This window comes from Varroa jacobsoni, unplaced genomic scaffold, assembly GCF_002532875.2.
Source record: "Varroa jacobsoni isolate VJ856 unplaced genomic scaffold, vjacob_1.0 scaffold_1050, whole genome shotgun sequence".
In the NCBI taxonomy this organism is placed as follows: Eukaryota; Metazoa; Arthropoda; class Arachnida; order Mesostigmata; family Varroidae; genus Varroa; species Varroa jacobsoni.
In genome coordinates, this window is record NW_019213952.1 from 132,681 (window position 1) to 152,340 (window position 19,660).

Here is a 19,660-nt window from a genome sequence, read left to right on the forward strand (position 1 = left end):
GAGGTGAAATAAGTTCGGCGTTGCTAAATTTTTCAACATGTATAGGAATATGTAATAACGCACTTAGTTTTTACCACTTAATTCATTACATTATTTAAACTTTCTCGAAACAAATTTGTCGTTGGTACTTAGCATCTGTAGACAGTTCAAAATCACAGATAGATCGTTTTTTCTGTTCGACCCCACAAAAAAATTGGCCCTTATGCTAGAAAATAGCACATTGTGCAAGGACTGCACTAGGCTATCTAGACATGTTGTTTCGTGCCTTGGCAGACCGTCGGCCAGATGCGTCCAAGAGCATTGGTTTGTACGGGTCTCTCAGAGTTCGCTACTGCGAAAAGCTGTAAGGTGCGCGCATCCGGCCTCGTAGCCACGAAATCTTCACGCGCCCCTCTGTGCCAACGAGCAGTAACGAACAGATAACGAATACTGTCTATGATTATTCTTACTGCGTTATTTATGCTTTAGGATAGTTTTGACTGTTACGGGAAAAACATCATCATATTTTGCTGGTTCGACTGCTATGGTTATTACTGCTACTATTACAAAGGCGATACAAGTACATCGTTGTCGATGGCACCGAGTAACATCATCATTAAGTGCTACTGAATTGGAATAAATCGATGAAAACGAGTCTAGCCATTTATCTCTACAGCTTTTACATCCGATCTATAGTTATTACTTTTTTGTCGTTAAACTGGCTTACCACAATATCGAATCGCTTGGCCGGAGGAGGCCGAACCGTATAAAGAAAAATTACAGGTTCTTTTTGCTAGCTGGATTCACTCACGTCTCAGTTGTAGTTGTTTTTTTCTTACGCCGACAACTCTCAACTTTACGTAGCTTCAAATTGACGCGGTGCTGCTAACAGATTATTTAACTAGGTATTTACCGATCAGCGGTATTTTCCGATCCACAGACACCGCTTTCGTGTCGCTTGACTCCCCAATAAGAGCGAAGATCAAGGATCGATAACATCAGTAAGGTAACAGCATGAAGTACCTAAAGAACCGCAGAAGCACCGGTAATATCAGATCAATGAGTTTGTCATCAGTTTCGCTGAAACCGCTTTGGCCATTTGTTGATGTTTGCGGCGCATTCTTAGTCTTAATAAACGCCCCTTTATTAATATTATTATTAGTCCCTGCGTTTCCCTCTTCTGCAAGCGAGGTACTCACTGAGCGTCAACTAGAAGATCCACACCGGCGCGGCTCCATAATTTCGTGAGGTTTCTGTATCATATCCTCTTTCCCCTATTTTTGTAAGCCTGCAACGGTGAAAACTGCCCATCTAGAAGAACAACATTGTTCTTAACGATCGTGGTGATGAGGATGATATTAACGGCAAAGGCTAACCTTTTCAGACAAGCTGGCATATATTAGATGGATAAGGTTTGCCATTACGTCCCCCGTTCCCCCTCCGCGTTTCGACAATACCGACGCTAGCTCCGCTGAGGTTGTTTTCAACTGTTCTTACCGAAAATCTCGCATCCGTTCAAGCCGCAATAGGACGTCGCACCGGAACGTCTCACGTCAAACCTGGCGAAAGATGGATTTTGTCGTGACGCCCGAAACGACGCCTTCAGTTTTTCTCGATCGTGCTTTAATATTTCGATTACTGATAATTAAGCGTCCAAAGTCTCCTTCAGCCTCTGCGTCGAACAAATCAATTAAAACTGTTATCCATCGAACTTAGAAAAGCGCGCGCCTGTATGCAGCTGAAGGTTGTTGCTGGTACTCGTAGAACATACGAAAAATACGTACTACTTGAAGCCTACCGATCGTGGAACGATACAATAGAATGACGACGCCACTACGTACGTCTGCCTCACTGCAAACGCAAGAACGTTCGCGTCTTAACATGAAATCATTTCGTTTGATTACCTTCGAGGAAGAACTGCCAGTTACATAAATGCTAAGTTATATAAGGTTCTTCGAAACGCCCACTATTGCGATCTTAGCATCCTTCTAAGCGTTCGGTATAGTTCAAACATTGAATAGAATATGCGAACTAAATGAATACCCTTTGCAGGATAGATAAATCTTCTAATCATATGACAAGTTTAGTAAAAAAAAAAAAAAAATGTCTAATCACCTATAGAATATTTATACGTTGATGCGGATAGGGGACTTCGAAAGAGCTTCAAGGGTAAGATCATTATTATTCGTTTGCCATAAATCAGTGGCGTTAACCAACTTATGTTTAGGTCGATATCCGAAGAACTGCTGGCTCACTTTTCTACAACTAACCTTTCTAGTAACTTAGATAAAAACACTAATCACCCATCAGGTATAACCTTTCTCTGAATCTCGATTAAGTTCTATGTGTACTGCTAATACCGGTAGTGGTTATCGCCCCCCTGTTTTAAAAAAATAGGTTATTAAAACAATTTAAATTCTATTTCCCAGAAAAATTGTCACTAATCATTCTAGTGATCGTCTGACCAAATTTTGCCAACGTGTCACGACTGGCAGACCGACATTTGCTTTTGATTTTTCGTCAGTTCCTCTTTACCTCGATGTGGTCTCTCTACCGAAAATATACCCGAGTACCAGCGCCGATAAGAGTTACGAGCTCGTCGGGGGGTGAGACGATACATTTTTTTCAGCTGAAACCGGTTAGAACGATCAAATGCATCTATTTGTGAGCACATAAATATTTTGCCATTGCTTGAATCGATTAGAGTGTACGTGCTCGGCATAATCACTGTACCGTAGCCATTCTATCGTAGGCGACTAGGATCGATGTATTATTGATCGTTGACTGTCAGCAGGACCCGACCGTGCCGTCTTCATACGATTTAACGGTGAACAGCCATCATCGTCGCGCCGATCCTACTGAAGGCATTGACAAGCGTGAAATAGAACATGAATTCTGAGGTCAGCCGCAACGATGTTACTGTCTCGGATAATATATATACATTACATTGCGTACGATAGCGGAACCAGAAGCAATATCTCTCTCTCTAAGAAGTATCGTTTTAGTGTAGAACTGAGATGGAATATAACAGTCATCGGTTTTCGGTTAATAGTAGTACTGTAGGATCAGCGGGAAGCGGGATATTTACAATATCGTTCAGGTCGTTCGACAATTCACGACGGAGACTTCGAACGCAATGTTCAGTCTTGTCAATGGCGATCGTTTCGCCTATGCGCGTATCGCCTTTAATATATGTCCTTGTTGTATAACGGGCTGATCGTTTTCGTAATGAATTGCGGCTGGTCTTCGAACGATCGCTTCGAACGAATAGCAAACACGGCGTTTATATAATTAGATGAATTAATAATATGCATGCTAAAATAGCTTTGTAAGTTTCGAGCACAGATTGTCCGTCCTGAACAAGTTGGTGGCAGAAAGGAACTCAATGAAGCCAGCATTGTGCTACAGTTTAACTTCATGATCATGCCAACGCAGCGACTGGGCGGTGGCACATAAAGCGCGTGTCGAGATTCGATTGTTTCTTCAGTAAATTCTGAACACAGCGGGACGACACAGACAGAATATCCGGAAAAAAAAAAAAAAAAAAACATCTTGTTCGTTTATTATTGCATAACAACATTACGAGTTTATATGAGACCCCAGAATACTGGATGTAACTCAGACGCGTTTCGTCGACTGCCTCAAGGTTACATATGATATGTATTTTACTTTAGATCTTTGAAATACTTTCGACGTTACGAAGAAGCATTTATCTGAACGACAGCGTACGACGTTCACAGACATTGTAGGAAACGTTTTTTTTGTCTGTTGAAAATCACTCAGAGTTCATGTCGAGGATGTTTGTTCAGTTATATGCCGATGAACGATCAAATCCATTAGCTGGTACCTATTGACAAAAGGGAATGACACCGTAGACGACCGGTTACGCTTGACCCACTCGAATACACGATGTCGATCACTGTGACGTCGAGCTATCGTCACAACAACTTGGCGACGGAAAAAAGTGGGCGCCAAATGGTGAATTATATCGTATGCGAACACCTGCCAAGTACAAGTTGCACAATTTGAAAGAAGTCTCGTCGTATTGGCCGGAAAGCATAGACTTTACGTCTCGCTCGAGAAGAAACAGGCTCTTAAGAAACGTTCAATAGAAGTACTTTTTGAATACCATAATCGAATCTAAATTTGTTTGCTTTATCATAGTTTATTTTATAATTCATTTAATTTTTTATTGAGTTCCTCTGGAAGCTGGACGTTGTGAATGCCGATAGTTTACTTCAGTGCGTGATGAAAGCTGCCAACCGGTATCGGATCAAGTGGTCCAATAGGTCCAAGAGACCTAGTTTAGGCCAACGGCGAGCTCTATTAGCGCTGTAGATTTGTTATCATGAACAGATTTGCTATGTTTTAGGTGCTTTCTTTCTCATTTGAGCAGATGTTTGCTGAAGCGTAGCTGAAGTTCATAATAACAACTAACACCTTTATCGTTTGATTGGATCACTCATTTCTAGATAACGCCGGATCCTTCATTCGTGGCGCTTCATTCGAATGTGTATTTGGTTGGAGTCAATTGTTTTCTCTAAAGAACACAAAATTACATTAACGTTGGTAATTTTCTTATGGTTTTTATATTTAGCGATGCGGTTAGTTACAAATAGGTTGTCCTGAACAATAAAAACTTTATCGTTTTCCTTTGTCAAAAAGAAGTTCGCAAATTAGTTATTGCTATTGGAGTCTCTCACTTAAGTTAACCTATTTGAAAAAAAACGACCTTAAATTATCTTATTTTATCAAGCAGATAGGTACAATCAAGGCAACAGTAGTATGAATCTGATCTTAGACGCGTGTAGCGTGAGCTTTTTGATACTATTAATTTTTTTGTTTTTCTCGTACAAGGTTAAACAACACATATGTGACAAATACTCTTTTGCAGTTTTACATATTAACAGATAATTACAATTGATTAACTAACTATCATATGGCTGTATTGTGATAGATACTGCTTTTTTTTTGCATGCATAGAATTTTCATATACGGATTCATAAAAAAAAAAAAAAAAAAAACAAAAAAAAACTTGTTGCGGTATCAATTGGCGTACATTTGGCAGGTCAGTTCATTAATGTTACGATATGTTATTGGTAGTTCTTAATGACGCACAAATGTATTATACACAGGGCGTTGCTTGATGGCGGTCGTCGCTTACGATAGAATATGATATCATAGCCGGGCACGCGTTGGGCCAAATCATCGTTCGGTACAAAAAAAAAAATAGTTTGAACATTTATTTTGTATATAAACAGTCGATATTAATTCAGGCTTTATAGCATACTAACCAATAACGGCTTCCGTGGTAATTCGACAAGCCAGAACATGAAAGATTGCTGGTCTAACTGCTATACCCGCTTTTATTACCTTAAAAGGCTCAAAAACAGTTTAACAAACAATGATTTTTGCAATTTATACAATTTCATTTTAGACTAAGAGTGAACCAGATCCTCTAACCTGGCTGAGGTCTGTTTTTAGGCACATGGATTTTAGATCTTTTGTCAACGGATGCCAAATATTTAACCAGTATGAGCCATATTGATGTGTTATTCGAACATGAAACTCCTTCTGTGCGATTAGTCCTGCGTAAGCCTGAGCTCATCCGTCCTAAGTGAAAATAAGCCCAAGTGTGCGTGTGAGTGTGTGTGTGTGTGAGAGCCTGTGAGAGATTTTCATATCCTTTTTAGACAAATCATGTCATGGCAAAATAGTGGCGACGTTTGATCAACTCCAAAGACTTTCGCTTCGGAAATCTCCGACCGTGTCACCGTGCTGGGATTCAACTTATGCGGTCATATCTACGTCCGCGGTTTTACATAATTTTTAGTTTATAAATGTTTGTGTGACGTCAACTGATCAGGCAGCTACGGTATAAATGTACGCGTTGTATCTGGTCGTATGCTTTAATTTAGACTGATATTATTATCTTACGTCTGCAAATAAAAGATCGACAATCTCATTTCTTGTGACGATTTTTAGGCAAAGTGCTAATCTACTAGAGATTTCCGCAGCGAACGCTCGCTGGTAGCAGGCGCGCTGCGAAAATTCTTGCGGAACGTGTTTACTCTCTCGATTTGTTAGGGATGAGCCATTGTTAGTAGACACGATCCGTCAAATTATATAACGTCGTCCATTTAATTTCAACGTGTGTCATCATCATCATTATCGCTTTTGAACAAAAGCAATGATGATGATGATGATGATGATCGTCTACTTATTGAAGTACCGCAACTGAAGTCTGCCATTTCAGTGGATGCCTTATGGTAAGCATGGCATATACCCGCGCAACGTTCTCCTTTAAAAAGGAAATGGCTTGTTTCTTCCATACAATACTATGCCCGCAATCTTGATTTTTATAGTTCATAGCAATATATATGAGTGATACGAATTTTGATACATTAAAATGAATGCTCTAGTATTGTTTTGTTGTCAGTTTGAAATTGGTTGGTAGTTTTTTAGCCAAACAAAAAACGCTAATTAGCTTGTCTATTTTTGCGACGTGCCAAAAAGATTTCCGCGATTGCGGCTCCGACCGCACTGGCTCTCGGCAAAAGGAAACTTTACAGCTTAAAGCAACTTGACAAGTTCCTCATCAACAATAAATGTAACATTCTACTTAACACGTCTCGTTCTACTGCTGCACGATGTTTATCTACCAGAGCGTCATTCACTGCAATGTATTGATGCAGATCGGCCGCAACGGTCAGATCGCTATTTTTCCGAGCAAAATGTCACGTTATTAGGATACACACACCTGCGTAACGTATTTGTTTGTTGTGCGCTTCCTTTATTCTTTATACTTTCCCTATTGTACAATGCCTAGCTAGATTTATTTTAAAGTTTTGATCTGCTTCGAACTTTCTTGTGCTTCCGTCCAAATGAACTACCACGTTTACTTCATCTTTCAAACAAGTTTTATAGGTCGAATTGACTTTGAGAGAGGAAAGTTTCATTTAAAAGAGTAGTAGTCATTAATTTTTCGTCCGAACCTGACAGATGGCTAGATATGCCAAAGCTTATGTGTAAGCTGGAAAGCTAAAAATAAGCAGCGTGAAGTAACGGACTTCCCAGAATGGTAAAATGGTCAATCGACTGACACACTGTCAGCTCCTAGAAACTATTTCGTTAGTCCGAGGTAGCACTGCCTCAGCTGCCAGACCATGCGCCTGCTTTTATCAGTCGGTCCGTCACGGAGTCTGTCAGATAGTCCTGATTATAGACTGAAATTGTTTCACCCACCAGAATTCGGTAATAAATATTTGGCCCTGTTTATAGCTAAGTCTAGACCTCAGCCGTGTAGTAGGTTGGTATATTGGCAAATATACTTGATTCGGTGCTGTTACCACGCTTACGTATTTCGGGATACACCATGCCTATGAACCGTTCAATAAGGATCAGTGTTTTGTTAAATCACAAACCAAGCGGAATATTAAAGTAAGTGAACATTGTTTTAACTATAGTCGGTCGCAAATCTTGATTCTTTCTCAGTGTAAGATAAACAGCTAATAGCTACAATCTTTTGTATAAGCGGTAAGTGTTCAATATAGTCTAACTATATGCCTATGCTTGAACGAAATGGAGTAAATGAAACGACAATAACCAGACGTAACAATGAAATTTGCAAAAAAAAAAAACCTAGCCTACATCTTTGTTAGCAAAAGCCAACAAAGATGTAGATCAGATATAAGATTTCAACTAATCGTAGTAGTTCTTTAAGTAAACGCTGACGAAAGTGCGGGGTAAATCAAAGATAGATAAATAAACTAAATAGAGATTAGAAGAGTTTCGGCTATATAACGGCTATGGTAGTGCTATATAGAGAGGTGGCTATGATGGGGGTAGTCACGTTTTCATATATAGATACAGCACGTGCTGTATTTAAATTCGTCTTAATGCAGCCTGCTCAGGTCGTATCATTTCATCTTGAACAGTAACAGTATCGTGCAGGAACGTTTTAGGACAACAAAGAGATGTTTAAATTATGCTTTTGTAAGTGGCCTTGAGTTTGTTTACATATAGTAAACTCGGTATTATTCGCTATGAGGCTGCAAGCTACTTCGACTGACCAGAATTACGAAGTCTATGTTACTTCTAATAAGATGCCTAAAATGCAAAAATTATTTTCGTCAATAATGAGATGCGTTCACATAGTTAATCCGGAAATTTTGTAAATAGCTTCGCGTATCAGATGTACGAAAGTTTTGTCACGTGTTTGTGGAGAAGGATGAACGCATCAGGAGGTGTATCCTATGGGTTTTAATACGATGGGACCACAATGCGTTGGAAACCTTAAAGGCTGTCTCAATACCGTACGAAAGATTCCTTCTCAAAATATGAAGTAAACATATCGAGGTGCGAAGACGATCCGTTTGATTCTAAACGTCACATGGAGTTAAAGTAACAGAATATCTCAGAAGGAGAATGAATCGAACGAGACCTTCTACACGTCCTTCAAAAAGCTTCTAGAATTTAGTATGCATCACAGACCGTTATTTGCCTACTATATTGATGGAAACTTCTCAGCATTATTAATACAATGTTAATTTGTACGACTTTAGAAGATTTAGGTAAAAAAAAAATAATAATAGTTAATTAATTGGAACAATGATGTACGTTTTCACCGTCAATGAAAGGGAACGTATTTCCAGACCATAGCTTTCAACATACAATCGACTATATTAGAAAAACACTTATAATTCAATAATTGTCCACGCAATGGAACGATTGGGCTGAACGAGCAGAGTTAAATAGTAGGTATTTTCTAGCAAACATCTTTTACTTCAATAAAAGACGCGGAGCGAACCTTCGCGACTAACACGTCCCATGTAAGGTCACATCTTCGAGCATATTTATAGTACAGCCGTCACTTCCCTAAGGAAGCGAGTGGCAAGCAAGTGATTCCTTTGTTAAGGACGATGGCGCGTGAGCCGCTAAGTTTTGTACTGGACAAACCAGGAAACGCTGGTTCGATTTCTATCATACGACCCACATACGCCTACAGAAGTTACACAAAATAGGGAAGCCCTTTTAAATGCGAACATCAATTTTCGAGTAATGTCGAATCAGGATTTAAATAGAAACGTAAAGTTCGCTTCTAGATTGAATTTTCTCTAAACGCTCGATATAAAATCGATGAAACAAATGTCTCGCTCGAATCGAAGAAAAATGATCATGGACAAAAAGACAAAATCACAAAGCGTACAGGCCCATGCCGCCCGGCCAAATTGGCACCGATTGATAATTTTATTTCACATTAGAGGGAACGTCTGTTGATTTCCATCTATGATATTCAGAAACATGGCTGGATTCAAAGGTGCCCTATCTACTTTCCTGAATCTATACTACGTCTCTGCAATAGACAAACGCTCCGATGCTCCGACTGACAACGTCACAACGCTATCGATCGTTTAGATCTGACAAATAAAGGGAGTGCTCTCCGACGCGCTCAACGTTATCGTTTTTGCATCTGTGCTTTGTTATGTGCGTCAATCCCGGAGGCTTTCCTCGATATCGGTTGTCGAATATCGAAGCGGCTGTAGGCTCATTTAGCGATGATGGGGTAACGGATGAGTTTCAGAACGAGAAGAAGAAAAGGAGGCTTATCACAAGAGGCGTGTGGTGTCTAATACATGTTGAAACCGTTTAACAAGCGGTCACAAGTGTCACGTGCATGAGCCAATCATCCGATGTACCTTAGGTGTCCCATTCTGATCATTTGTCTCAATTACGCTTTCGTAAAATGTATACCAATAAGCATTAATGGTATATTGAATATAAATAGAAGCGTTACAGTAAATAATGTTATAGCAATTTAATTGAATTTGATTTTCTGGCAGAAACACATTAAGAAGATTCATACAAGTTCTAAAATTAGTGCCCTCTGGTGGCAAAAAGGTCACTAGAAGGTTACGCATCTGCGTGCCTGTGGTCATCCAATAACAATGCCGATAAATGGATTTATCTTTTTATTATTTATCTTTTAAAAATATTTATTTTCGAAGAAAAATTGGGCTATATAAGAGACGCCTTCGCTTTTTTATGATGTTAACAAAAAGCAGTTTCTAGTTTCTGGAATCGGTTGTCGAACTCTTCTGGTCGGTCTCCGGACCCTAAATAAGTATCTCTAATAGGACGGTAAATATCTCTATTACCTGCCTGTGCAGAAACTATGTTATTTCGACTTATTTAGATATTATATATGACGTAAGTGTGATTGTTATAATATAGTTAGTTGGCGGAAAATAAACTGCTATTGTGCTTAAAATGGAATCCAGGATCCTTCATAGGGGATAGACTCTTTTTTTTTTTTGTTTTTTTTTTAGTCATTTTGAGTGCTGCAACTTTAAGGTAATGCAATAAATATAGAAGCATATGAACAGAAACACAAGATCTTCAGCCTTTATGAAATGTTGATTCGTTAATTGCGCATTAAGTTTTAGACACCGGGTGTTTAGGGTCAAGGGCTTAATAACGCAGTTAGCAGTAGAAGATGTCTTATTAGATACGTACACACGTAGGAAAGGTTTTATTAGACCTTTATTAGACACCAAAGCAGAGTTGAGAAAGACCATATTAAATGAAAAGACCGTACAATCATTCACTATAAATATCCATTTCAGCCCTTAAAAATATGCGGCCTATCGTGTGTCGGCACAAAAACCAAACGCTTTGTTTAACTTGATACGGAATATCTTATAGAATTGTCCTGCGCGCCTTTTATAATGATGAATGAAATAATTTAGTTATATGCATTCATCCACAGAATACACCTCTAATCCGGCGCCTGACAACGACGTCTTTGAACATCTGGCTCGTACCTATGCTCGGAACCACCCCGTCATGCATCAGGGTATCGGTTGTGAACGGGATGGACGTACCTTTAAGGAAGGAATTGTCAATGGAGCTAACTGGTATCCATTCGCTGGATCAATGGCCGATTACAGGTTAGCGGTATATTATGCAGTACGTAAAAATAATGCCTAATTGTTGCCAACTTTCACAAGTTAAGTGTGCCTAATTTTGTATTTGCACGAATGTTAATGTACAGAAGTTCAATTATCGAGGTTTGTTCAATTATCCTTAATAAATTTAATTTAGGTTTAATTTAGGTGCAGGAAGTCGCGGAGATGATTTTCATGAAGTAGAGCTCCTGTAATCTGCCCATAAGCTTCTAGTACTTCGAAACTTTTTATAATAATAAAAAATGGTAGGTTGTAAAAATTGTGTTTAAGTAGAAGCTAAGGTGATGTCTATACATACTTATATTACCTACTTGTTACTCTATTGTATTAATAACAAGTGACAGTACTTAATAAGACCGCAAAGCTGCAGAGAAGTATTGCATGAAAAAGGAGGAGTCGCAGGCGCTTTCCGATAAGGGGCCGGCCGAATCCTTTTTGACAAGCATTAAGGAATTATTTTGATAATGGACGCCATGTCCCACCACTTCTTTTGTTTAACAAATTTACTTTGAGACAACCATTGTAAAGATAATCCTCCTCCTCCTCGACAACATTCGATTTAACAAGTTATTGTAAGTTGATACCCTGGAATAACACCAAACCTATTTAAGTTTCCTAAGTATTTGCTAGAGTATTTAATAATACTTTTTTTATGCAGTATATGATCAGTAGGTGGCTACTAGTTACTCTGATGTCTAAAATGGCTTTGCTTTCGGTGGCGTATTTCCATATGGCCTTCACTCGCGTTGCGGGGTCGTCGTCGTCGTCGTCGTTGTACAGCTACGTCCAAGGCGGATCTCTGGAGCTAACTCTGGAGATTTCTTGTTGCAAACATCCGCCTCAGCGCACCCTTCGGCAGTTCTGGGCGGAGAATATTCGACCCTTAATCCGGCTTATGGAAGAAACTCATCGTGGTGTTAAGGGTATGTATCGAAAAACTGAAGGAACCTCTGTGTCGGGAAGAGGAATCATCGCGTATATCCATGGGCGAGACAATAGATGGCCTAGCTTATTAACCATAGCTGTCAAAGTATTTTTCTATCTAGCGAACGTGTTGATGCAACTCAGTTCACTTGCAGAAAGCTGTTCTATTGTGTCGAGTTTAACTATAGGCTCACGCTAGGCCAGCCTCATGTGCACCTCCCAGTTACGAATGTTTCCTGGGTACTGGGCAGTACTCTTCCTACGAGTTTTTTTTTTTTTTTTTTTTTTTTTAGAGAAAATTGTATTTGCAATTGTAAATACAATTTTTTTTTTTTAGAATAAAAGTTGGTTTTTCAACTATTTTGCCTATATGCGGTATACATAACCTTGTAAGAACATCCTTTTGTCCGTATTGCATCAGTTATAAGTTACCGGACAGATGGGTTAGATAGAGGTTAGAGCACAGCCAACCAAGGGCAACCTTAGCCCTTTTAACTGACTGTGCATTATCCGGCACCTACAATGCTAAATTAAAGGTAATTTCTAATTAATTATGTACGGAGAGTTTTTGCCAGGATTTGAAACATCACTTTAGACAAATCTGAAGCTTTTCATAAATAGCTAAGTGCGTATCATATGTTCGTTCCCCTATTGAAACTGATAGAAACACTGAAACAGAAAATGTCTGTTTCCTGTTAGCTAATTTTTCATGATCAGAAGTGGACAAACCTAGCAATATTAGAAATATAGATAGCGTCTTAAGCTATTCTGGAATTGCGCTCAGGAAGCCAAACAAACCACAAAAGCCATAAACGCTCGGGAGTTTCGTAGCTGCTGCTGCTGCTGCTACGGGCAGTTGCTGCAACATTAGCTAACGGAAGCTCTGGATTGTTGTGAAGATGCCTCCATTGGCCTGTATTCTTACTGCCTTTGACACTATCTTGCATATATCTATATGCATAGAAGCGTGCATATAGATATATGCACGCTTAGCATTTGCGTGCTCTGAGGGAATGTTCCGTTCGGGAGTAAATGCGAAAGAACAATGTCAATGGCCTTAATGCAATAAAATTACGATAGAATAATGATTGGTATTATTCTGATTGTCCTCATTATAGGCCAGTAGATCTGAAGCAAAACAATGTTCTCAGGACGGTCTAATAACTATAAAAATATTTGTTTTTTTATGGCAACACATATATATATTAAGTATATATCGTTACATATGTATATTAAGATTTATATCCTTACATTGAACAGTTAAAAGTGAATTGACGGTTTTTAGCTAGATAATACGACTTAACGTTGGTGTCATTTGATATCGGAAATTTTCCTATAATAGATGCGCTAAAATTGTCTAGATAACTTTAGAATGCCTTTTTTCACACTTAAATAAATATAACTTAACAATATAAACAGACTTAAATAGAACAGCTTGAAGACGAGTGAACTTTCTGCGGAAGTTCGCTGCATTTAGTTTTTTTCTTTTTCAAGACAAAGGTATTATTATAGATGCTGCCTAGATCCGTAAAAAAATTTTGATTGTTCGTGGTCAAGGTAAAACAGCCTAAGGATTTTCAATGTGAAAACTGTCGCTTCTAATTACTACGGGATCTGTAAATAGCCGTGATATATCCAAGGAACTAAACAGCTTTAAGCTATTAGGAGAAAGCTGGCTACAGAAAAAAAAACTCAGTGTTTAGATGCCATATGGATTGAAATATCTGTGAGACTCTTCTGCAGCAATTGAGCACCGGCCGATGAAAGATAGATGATATACGATTAAAGTTTGCGACAAAAAAAATATGGTATGATAAAGGAATCGAATTGTAAGTAGTTGCTGCCGCCGGGCAAAATGATATATCCACACACCGCTAACGGGTTGACAATAAGCCGTTGCAATAAACTGACCGGAACTAGTTACCACAATAGGTAACAATTCCAGGCCACTCGCATCTTTAGCTATCCGACAGAAACCGAGACCGCCTAAACAGGAAACCTTAATGCATTTGCCATATAGACACCATCAGGCTATTATTTGATTCGGTCCTTATAGAACTCTTTTAGTACTGTTAGTTTAGCTCTAATAGAGACACGTGAACGTTTTTTTGTCACAATTTTCTTCGCTAGAGGTTGCAGAAGATCGATAGTTATGGGATGATGGTTTTATCTAGCGTACGTTGCGACTACTAACACTTGTAAAATATAAAACACATTTATCTCAATTTGGCTTGAAAACCAGCCGATCAGTATTTTTTTTTTGACAATCCGATATGTGTGGTATTATAGTGTGTGGAGTGAGAGCACAGAAGAAAAGCGGTAATTAAATATAGAAAGTTGTTATTATGTTATTATTGTATGGTGTTGAACGAATTCTTTTTTGTTCTATTACGCTGCTGCTATACAACTTGGACAGAACTTTTTCTCTAGCTCTATTGAATTTAAAAATTCGATTGAAAATAAAGCTTTTTCCGTATTCATAAATTGCTTATTGTAATGGATTATCTTAAGATCACTATACAAATAGGCAGAAAATACTAGGTAAGGATACCGTGCGATTAACTGAGATGGCAAGGCTTTACAGGTGCGTCTTTAAAGCATGTAGTGGTGAGGGGTTGATCGAGTTCAGGGTTGTCAGGCTGATAGGACTTAGCACCTTTTAGAGCCCGGCTTGGGTTTTTTGGGACTTGTCCGCTACCTGCATTGCATCATACCCGCTGAATTACTTGTTACGGTGATTAACGCCGAACACTTACGTGTCACGTAAATAATGTCCGTGTTTATCGATACGCTTCATGCTCTGACGCTATAAACGTTAACTGTACAATAGTCTCAAAGGTCACCATAGGTCTGTTTTCGTACGCCATCAATAGATCCATATAGTGATATAGTCAATAATTATAACAGGAATATAAAGGATACGCGTATGTGCGGCCGAATACGTTGAAAGCTCACAATGAAAAGCGTAAAATCATTAGCCGTTTATCATTCGGAGAGGCCTACACAGATAAGTGTTTTTTTTTTTTTTCTGTCGTTCTAATTAATATGGGTATAGAACGGCCGTTTTAAGTAAATGTTGAATCAAAGTTGAATTCTATTACCAATGACATGAGAAGCCACGATTTGTTTATAACTGTAAGGAAAAACGGCATGAACGATTAACAGTTACGTAAAGAAAAGTACGTATAGGTAGCGTATCGAATACCGGACAAGGTTAAGGATGCAAGCGCGTCTGTGTGTTAAGTCGCTTCGTTGTCGAAGAGGCTGTTAAACGTTCTATGAGTCATATACAGTACCGATATTTACAGGATCGCGTCCATTTAGCGAATATTTACAAGGTATTGGCCCATCTAGATCTTGCGATTAGAATGGGTGCGTCATGCACGACGAGACACAGATCTGCGAATAGCAAGCAACGATAACACTGACTTATGAAAATACTCTATGTTACAGGCATAATTTCGGATGATCAAGGCGGTCCGATCGGGGGCGCTCGTATGATAATTAAGGAACGTCAACAGGTCGCTTTCCACACGTCGCCCAGAGGTCGGTTCATATCTTTAAATTTTCTTCTCAGGGATTTTGAGAAGCCCGTGAAGTTCTCCTTAGTACAGGGCTCATTTAGAACAAGCGAGTATCTGGCGCTAGCGACAGGCTCATAGCTCATGTGTCCCTTCCCCTTATATAAAAAAATTCTATTACAGTATATCATTTAATGTGAAGGTTTTTTCTGTTGTCCTTTAATACAAAATGTACAGGAGTGCAGTTTGTCTAGTAGTTTAACCACTCTCCATTGTAAAAGCATCAGCTACTGGACATATGAAGATAGAGTATAGCAAGACAATGATTTACGAATCACGCAGATCTTCGCACACAAAAACGGTTTAGCAGTGAGCCTTAATTCGGATTATTCCTACTTCATACCTTCGTGGCTGTTGTGACAGAGTTATAGGCCCGGAATGATGCAAAGTAGAGCCCCACAAGAGAACAGTGAGGATAGTAATGACGAGAGAATGGGTAGTATCCCTTTGTATGGAGAAATCAGCTGTTAAAGTATAGATTCTAGAGTTACTTCTCTGTTTAGCTTCCATAAACTTCTGTTTTCAGTATCGTTTCAGAGAGAAGTCAACAATAGCAATGAGTCCTGTGTGAAATCGCTAGAACTTCTGTTGTCTAATGCATAAAAGGGTTGCATCTTTTGATTTTCAAACAATGATTTGAAGTTTACGTACGATCATTTGGTGGTGATATTCTCCACAGCCTAGTATTTCATTATGGCAGCTATTCTTATCTCTTAGCTAGCTAATCTAATTTTCTATAGATGACATATTACTGCTAATTTTTTTTGTTCCTCCTAATTATTATAAGGCGAATTTTGGCGAATCCTGCTTCCTGGTTCGTACACGCTGTTGGTGTCTGCTGAAGGATACCAGACAACAGAAACGCCATTTACTATCGTCCAAGGTAAGCAAGAATGTTACACGATGTACCTCCAAAATACCGAAGCGACATTTCGGCATCGAATATTGTTTTAACACTGTACTTTTATCAAGAACATTTAGAATTATGTTGGATTATATATTATTTGCGATCAACGCGACGACTCTTTGCACACTGTTTCTGCGCCATGATAGGTCACAGCGCGGTCCTGAACATTACCTTGAAGGCGTTACATCATCCCAGCAATTATCTGATTGGCGACGGAGATAAGCTGGCAGGTACGAAATAAGTGAATATTTCAAAGCTGTGATTTGCAGTATATATTGAAGGACAATTTTTTTTTTTCCCGTATTTCAGTGGTCCGATAGAGCATATGCTTGTACACGATCCATTGATAGACGTGTACGCTGGATTCACTAACAGTTTGTATGCCTTACTTTCGAAATTCAGGAAGCGCAACGGGCCAGCACTTTGGCTCATACTACGAACCGTTACCGGCTGCTTCCGCTCCGAAATCATCAAGTAAATGAATATTAACTTTTTCCGGAATAATTATCATTATAAGATTCCAACATAAAATAATTAGTTTCCAATGTTAGAAGCCAATATGCTCACTAATATTTGCCCTTTTTTATAATATCTATAATACGATTCGACCAAATGAATAAAATACGATTATCAATGATCCCGTTTCAAAACCATGTTATTCAGTAATGGTATGCCAGTCTGAAGCAACGCTTAACAGTAGTATCGGACGTAATTTGGACGACCAAACATTCACTTCGGGAAAATAATAAGATTCGATTCCCGGACGTCCCCGGATACGCTTGTTAGTTTTCCCGAGGCAACATAATTACTAACAATGCCTTTTCTTAACAAGTACATTAGCGTTAAAGCGCTCTAGCATTGGACGGGTCATCATTAGTCGCACTATGTTTAAGATAGGTTTTCGGCTTTTTCCTCCCACCCTCGACCCGGAGTATTCCCGTTCCGGAGCCTTCGGGAGCTCAGTACTATCATAGAGGTGTGAGGTGCCTGCTCTCGGCCGCGTAGCTGCGTAATTTCCATGTGACCCTCCGACACCGTGGACTCATAGTAGCTACATATCCAATCTATTTGTGTAAAAAAAAAAAAGAAAGGAGCAGCAATAATGAATACACTAACATATGTTTTTCGCGTTACAGTGTCCTGGGCGGGCCGGTTGCTTTCGTTCCTGAGTCCCAATCGAAGGAGTTAGCGGTCTAGCCTAACCGCGTCTTAAAAGAACATCTTCTGTTAAATCTTAGTGGTGTTGTGTAGCGATACTGCCTGTGTGCATACATTAGAATAAAACGAAGCGGTAACCTGTTGGCCATTGACACCTGAAAATAGAGCATTGCGAATGAAAAAATTGCCATAAAAATGACAGATCGAATTCTAGACGAGTTTTGGCGTACCTAAATATCGTTAGTTTGATGAAATTATCTGTTTTGCGTTGTTGCATTTAGAACTGATAAAGTACGCATGGTTCGATATATTTCAAGAAAAGGGTTTTGGTTACGAAAATCGACTCTAACTTAAACCGGTAAGTGCATTTCGTATTTTTACACTGCAGATAGGTTCATAACTTAACGATACGTTAAAGATAAGTTTTTTTTAAATTATATTAAAGATTTGTGGCTATCGTAACCATCTATTCAACGTTTAATAATAGGACGTGTTCAAGACAGATGTCCTGCGGTGGACTGTCTGTATCCACCCTTTGAGCGTGTGAGATTAAACTAATTGCTAGACAAGGAGCGAAGCAATGAGAAGAGGATGAAACAGACCTAACAGTGTATGGTTTGTTAGACGTACACTGTTATAATCCGTATATCGTCTTTGATATATACTTGATTGAAGGCAGAAGATGACCGCCACAGGTCGAATTCAGCTATTTGAAATGAGTTTTCATGGCAAAGTGTATCCATGACGTCGTAGTTGCAGGCCAATAGATAGATAGCTATTGTCCAGATATTTACTAGCCACCGCTTCGTTTATGTCCACAGTCAACGAACAAACACTATTTGCAGTTAGTTTCGTTTAACTTACACCAAAACAGAGATTGGTTTATGATAAACTGTTATATTATACTTGCTTTATGTAGATGATGCTATCAATTACTAGAGGGTGTGCGTACGTGGGTCTGTTTGTGGCCTTTGTCGTTTATGGAAATAGCTTGTTCAATAGTAAATATTATATTTGGTCGAGCTCATTTTTCTAATCCTGCCTAACGGCAGCGGCCGAATTTTGCGTGAATGAAAACCAATTAATATATACAGTTCGTACGTAAGGTATGTATATATATATATATATATATATATATATAAATGTGACAACTTCACATTTATTAGGCACAGAATATTAGTTCCAAGTATTAATTACTATTCGTATGTAGGAGGTAAAAATGTCTATCATATAAATAGTGAACAATGGTAACTATCTGTTTCTACAACTTTGTGCTTGTCTTTATTTTTGGCCAAATCTTAACCTTTTGGTAGAGACACGATTTCCTGTTAACGACTTCATGTATCATGAATTATAATACTCATATACATATACCCATAGACACATTGTTAATCATGTTTTATTACTACTGCATTTCTATCCGAATCGAAACTATTTCATGGATAAAATAGCCTGCGTAGTTTTCTGCGTACTTAATTCTCCCATTGTTTACGTTCCGATAAGTGCAAGTAATAAGATATAAATGTAGATGCAAATTAACATACATGTTGTTGTTATTAATATTGATTATTCGAAATAATTCCTGTTAGCTTAACGCACTTGGCAATATGTTCCCAGTTGAAGCGGCGCATTCGAACACAGTGTTTCTCACGAAGGTCACGGTTGTTCTCTTCTGTTGAAACCGGACTGGGGAAGTGGGTCATTCTAAACAAATATCCGATTTGCATTATCTTACTTGTTTCTTTCGGACATACCCTTTACTTGGGGTTTTGTTCACTTGGCAGATCATCGTTACGCTTAAATATTTAGTAGACTTTGTCCTTAAAGTTTTTAAGAACATTCGCCAGATAATGCTTTCAGATATACAACAGGCTGAGATGTGGATTATTAATTCGCTGTCCTAGAAGTTTTCCGTCGTGTCTTCAATTCTTTGAGTCATTGTTTTAGTATTCAACTCCGTTAAGAGTGCTGCTTTCGAACGCTGCATATTCAAGTCATAAACCTTTGTTTCCATGAATATCTTCCCGATGGGCTATTTCAAATCGTAGTGATTTATCTGTATTCTAAGATAGCATCTGCCAAAATCATAGTTGCCTCCGATTGTTTAATGGTAACTATAATTTAGTGAAAAAAAAAAAAAAACA

At 38.7% G+C, this 19,660-nt stretch overlaps 1 protein-coding gene across 1 annotated transcript in view; it reads left to right on the forward strand.

The window, feature by feature from the left end:
* LOC111266087 (carboxypeptidase M) overlaps positions 1-19,055 on the forward strand; it is a 33,820-nt gene extending 14,765 nt beyond the window's left edge. The window contains exons 2-8 of the mRNA XM_022843247.2: positions 10,748-10,928; positions 11,727-11,869; positions 15,324-15,416; positions 16,239-16,334; positions 16,505-16,588; positions 16,761-16,832; positions 17,495-19,055. Coding sequence (XP_022698982.1) covers positions 10,748-10,928; positions 11,727-11,869; positions 15,324-15,416; positions 16,239-16,334; positions 16,505-16,588; positions 16,761-16,832; positions 17,495-17,547 — 722 coding nt within the window. The 3' untranslated portion in view covers positions 17,548-19,055. The remainder of the gene's footprint in view (positions 1-10,747; positions 10,929-11,726; positions 11,870-15,323; positions 15,417-16,238; positions 16,335-16,504; positions 16,589-16,760; positions 16,833-17,494) is intronic.
* Positions 19,056-19,660: the final 605 nt, after the last annotated feature.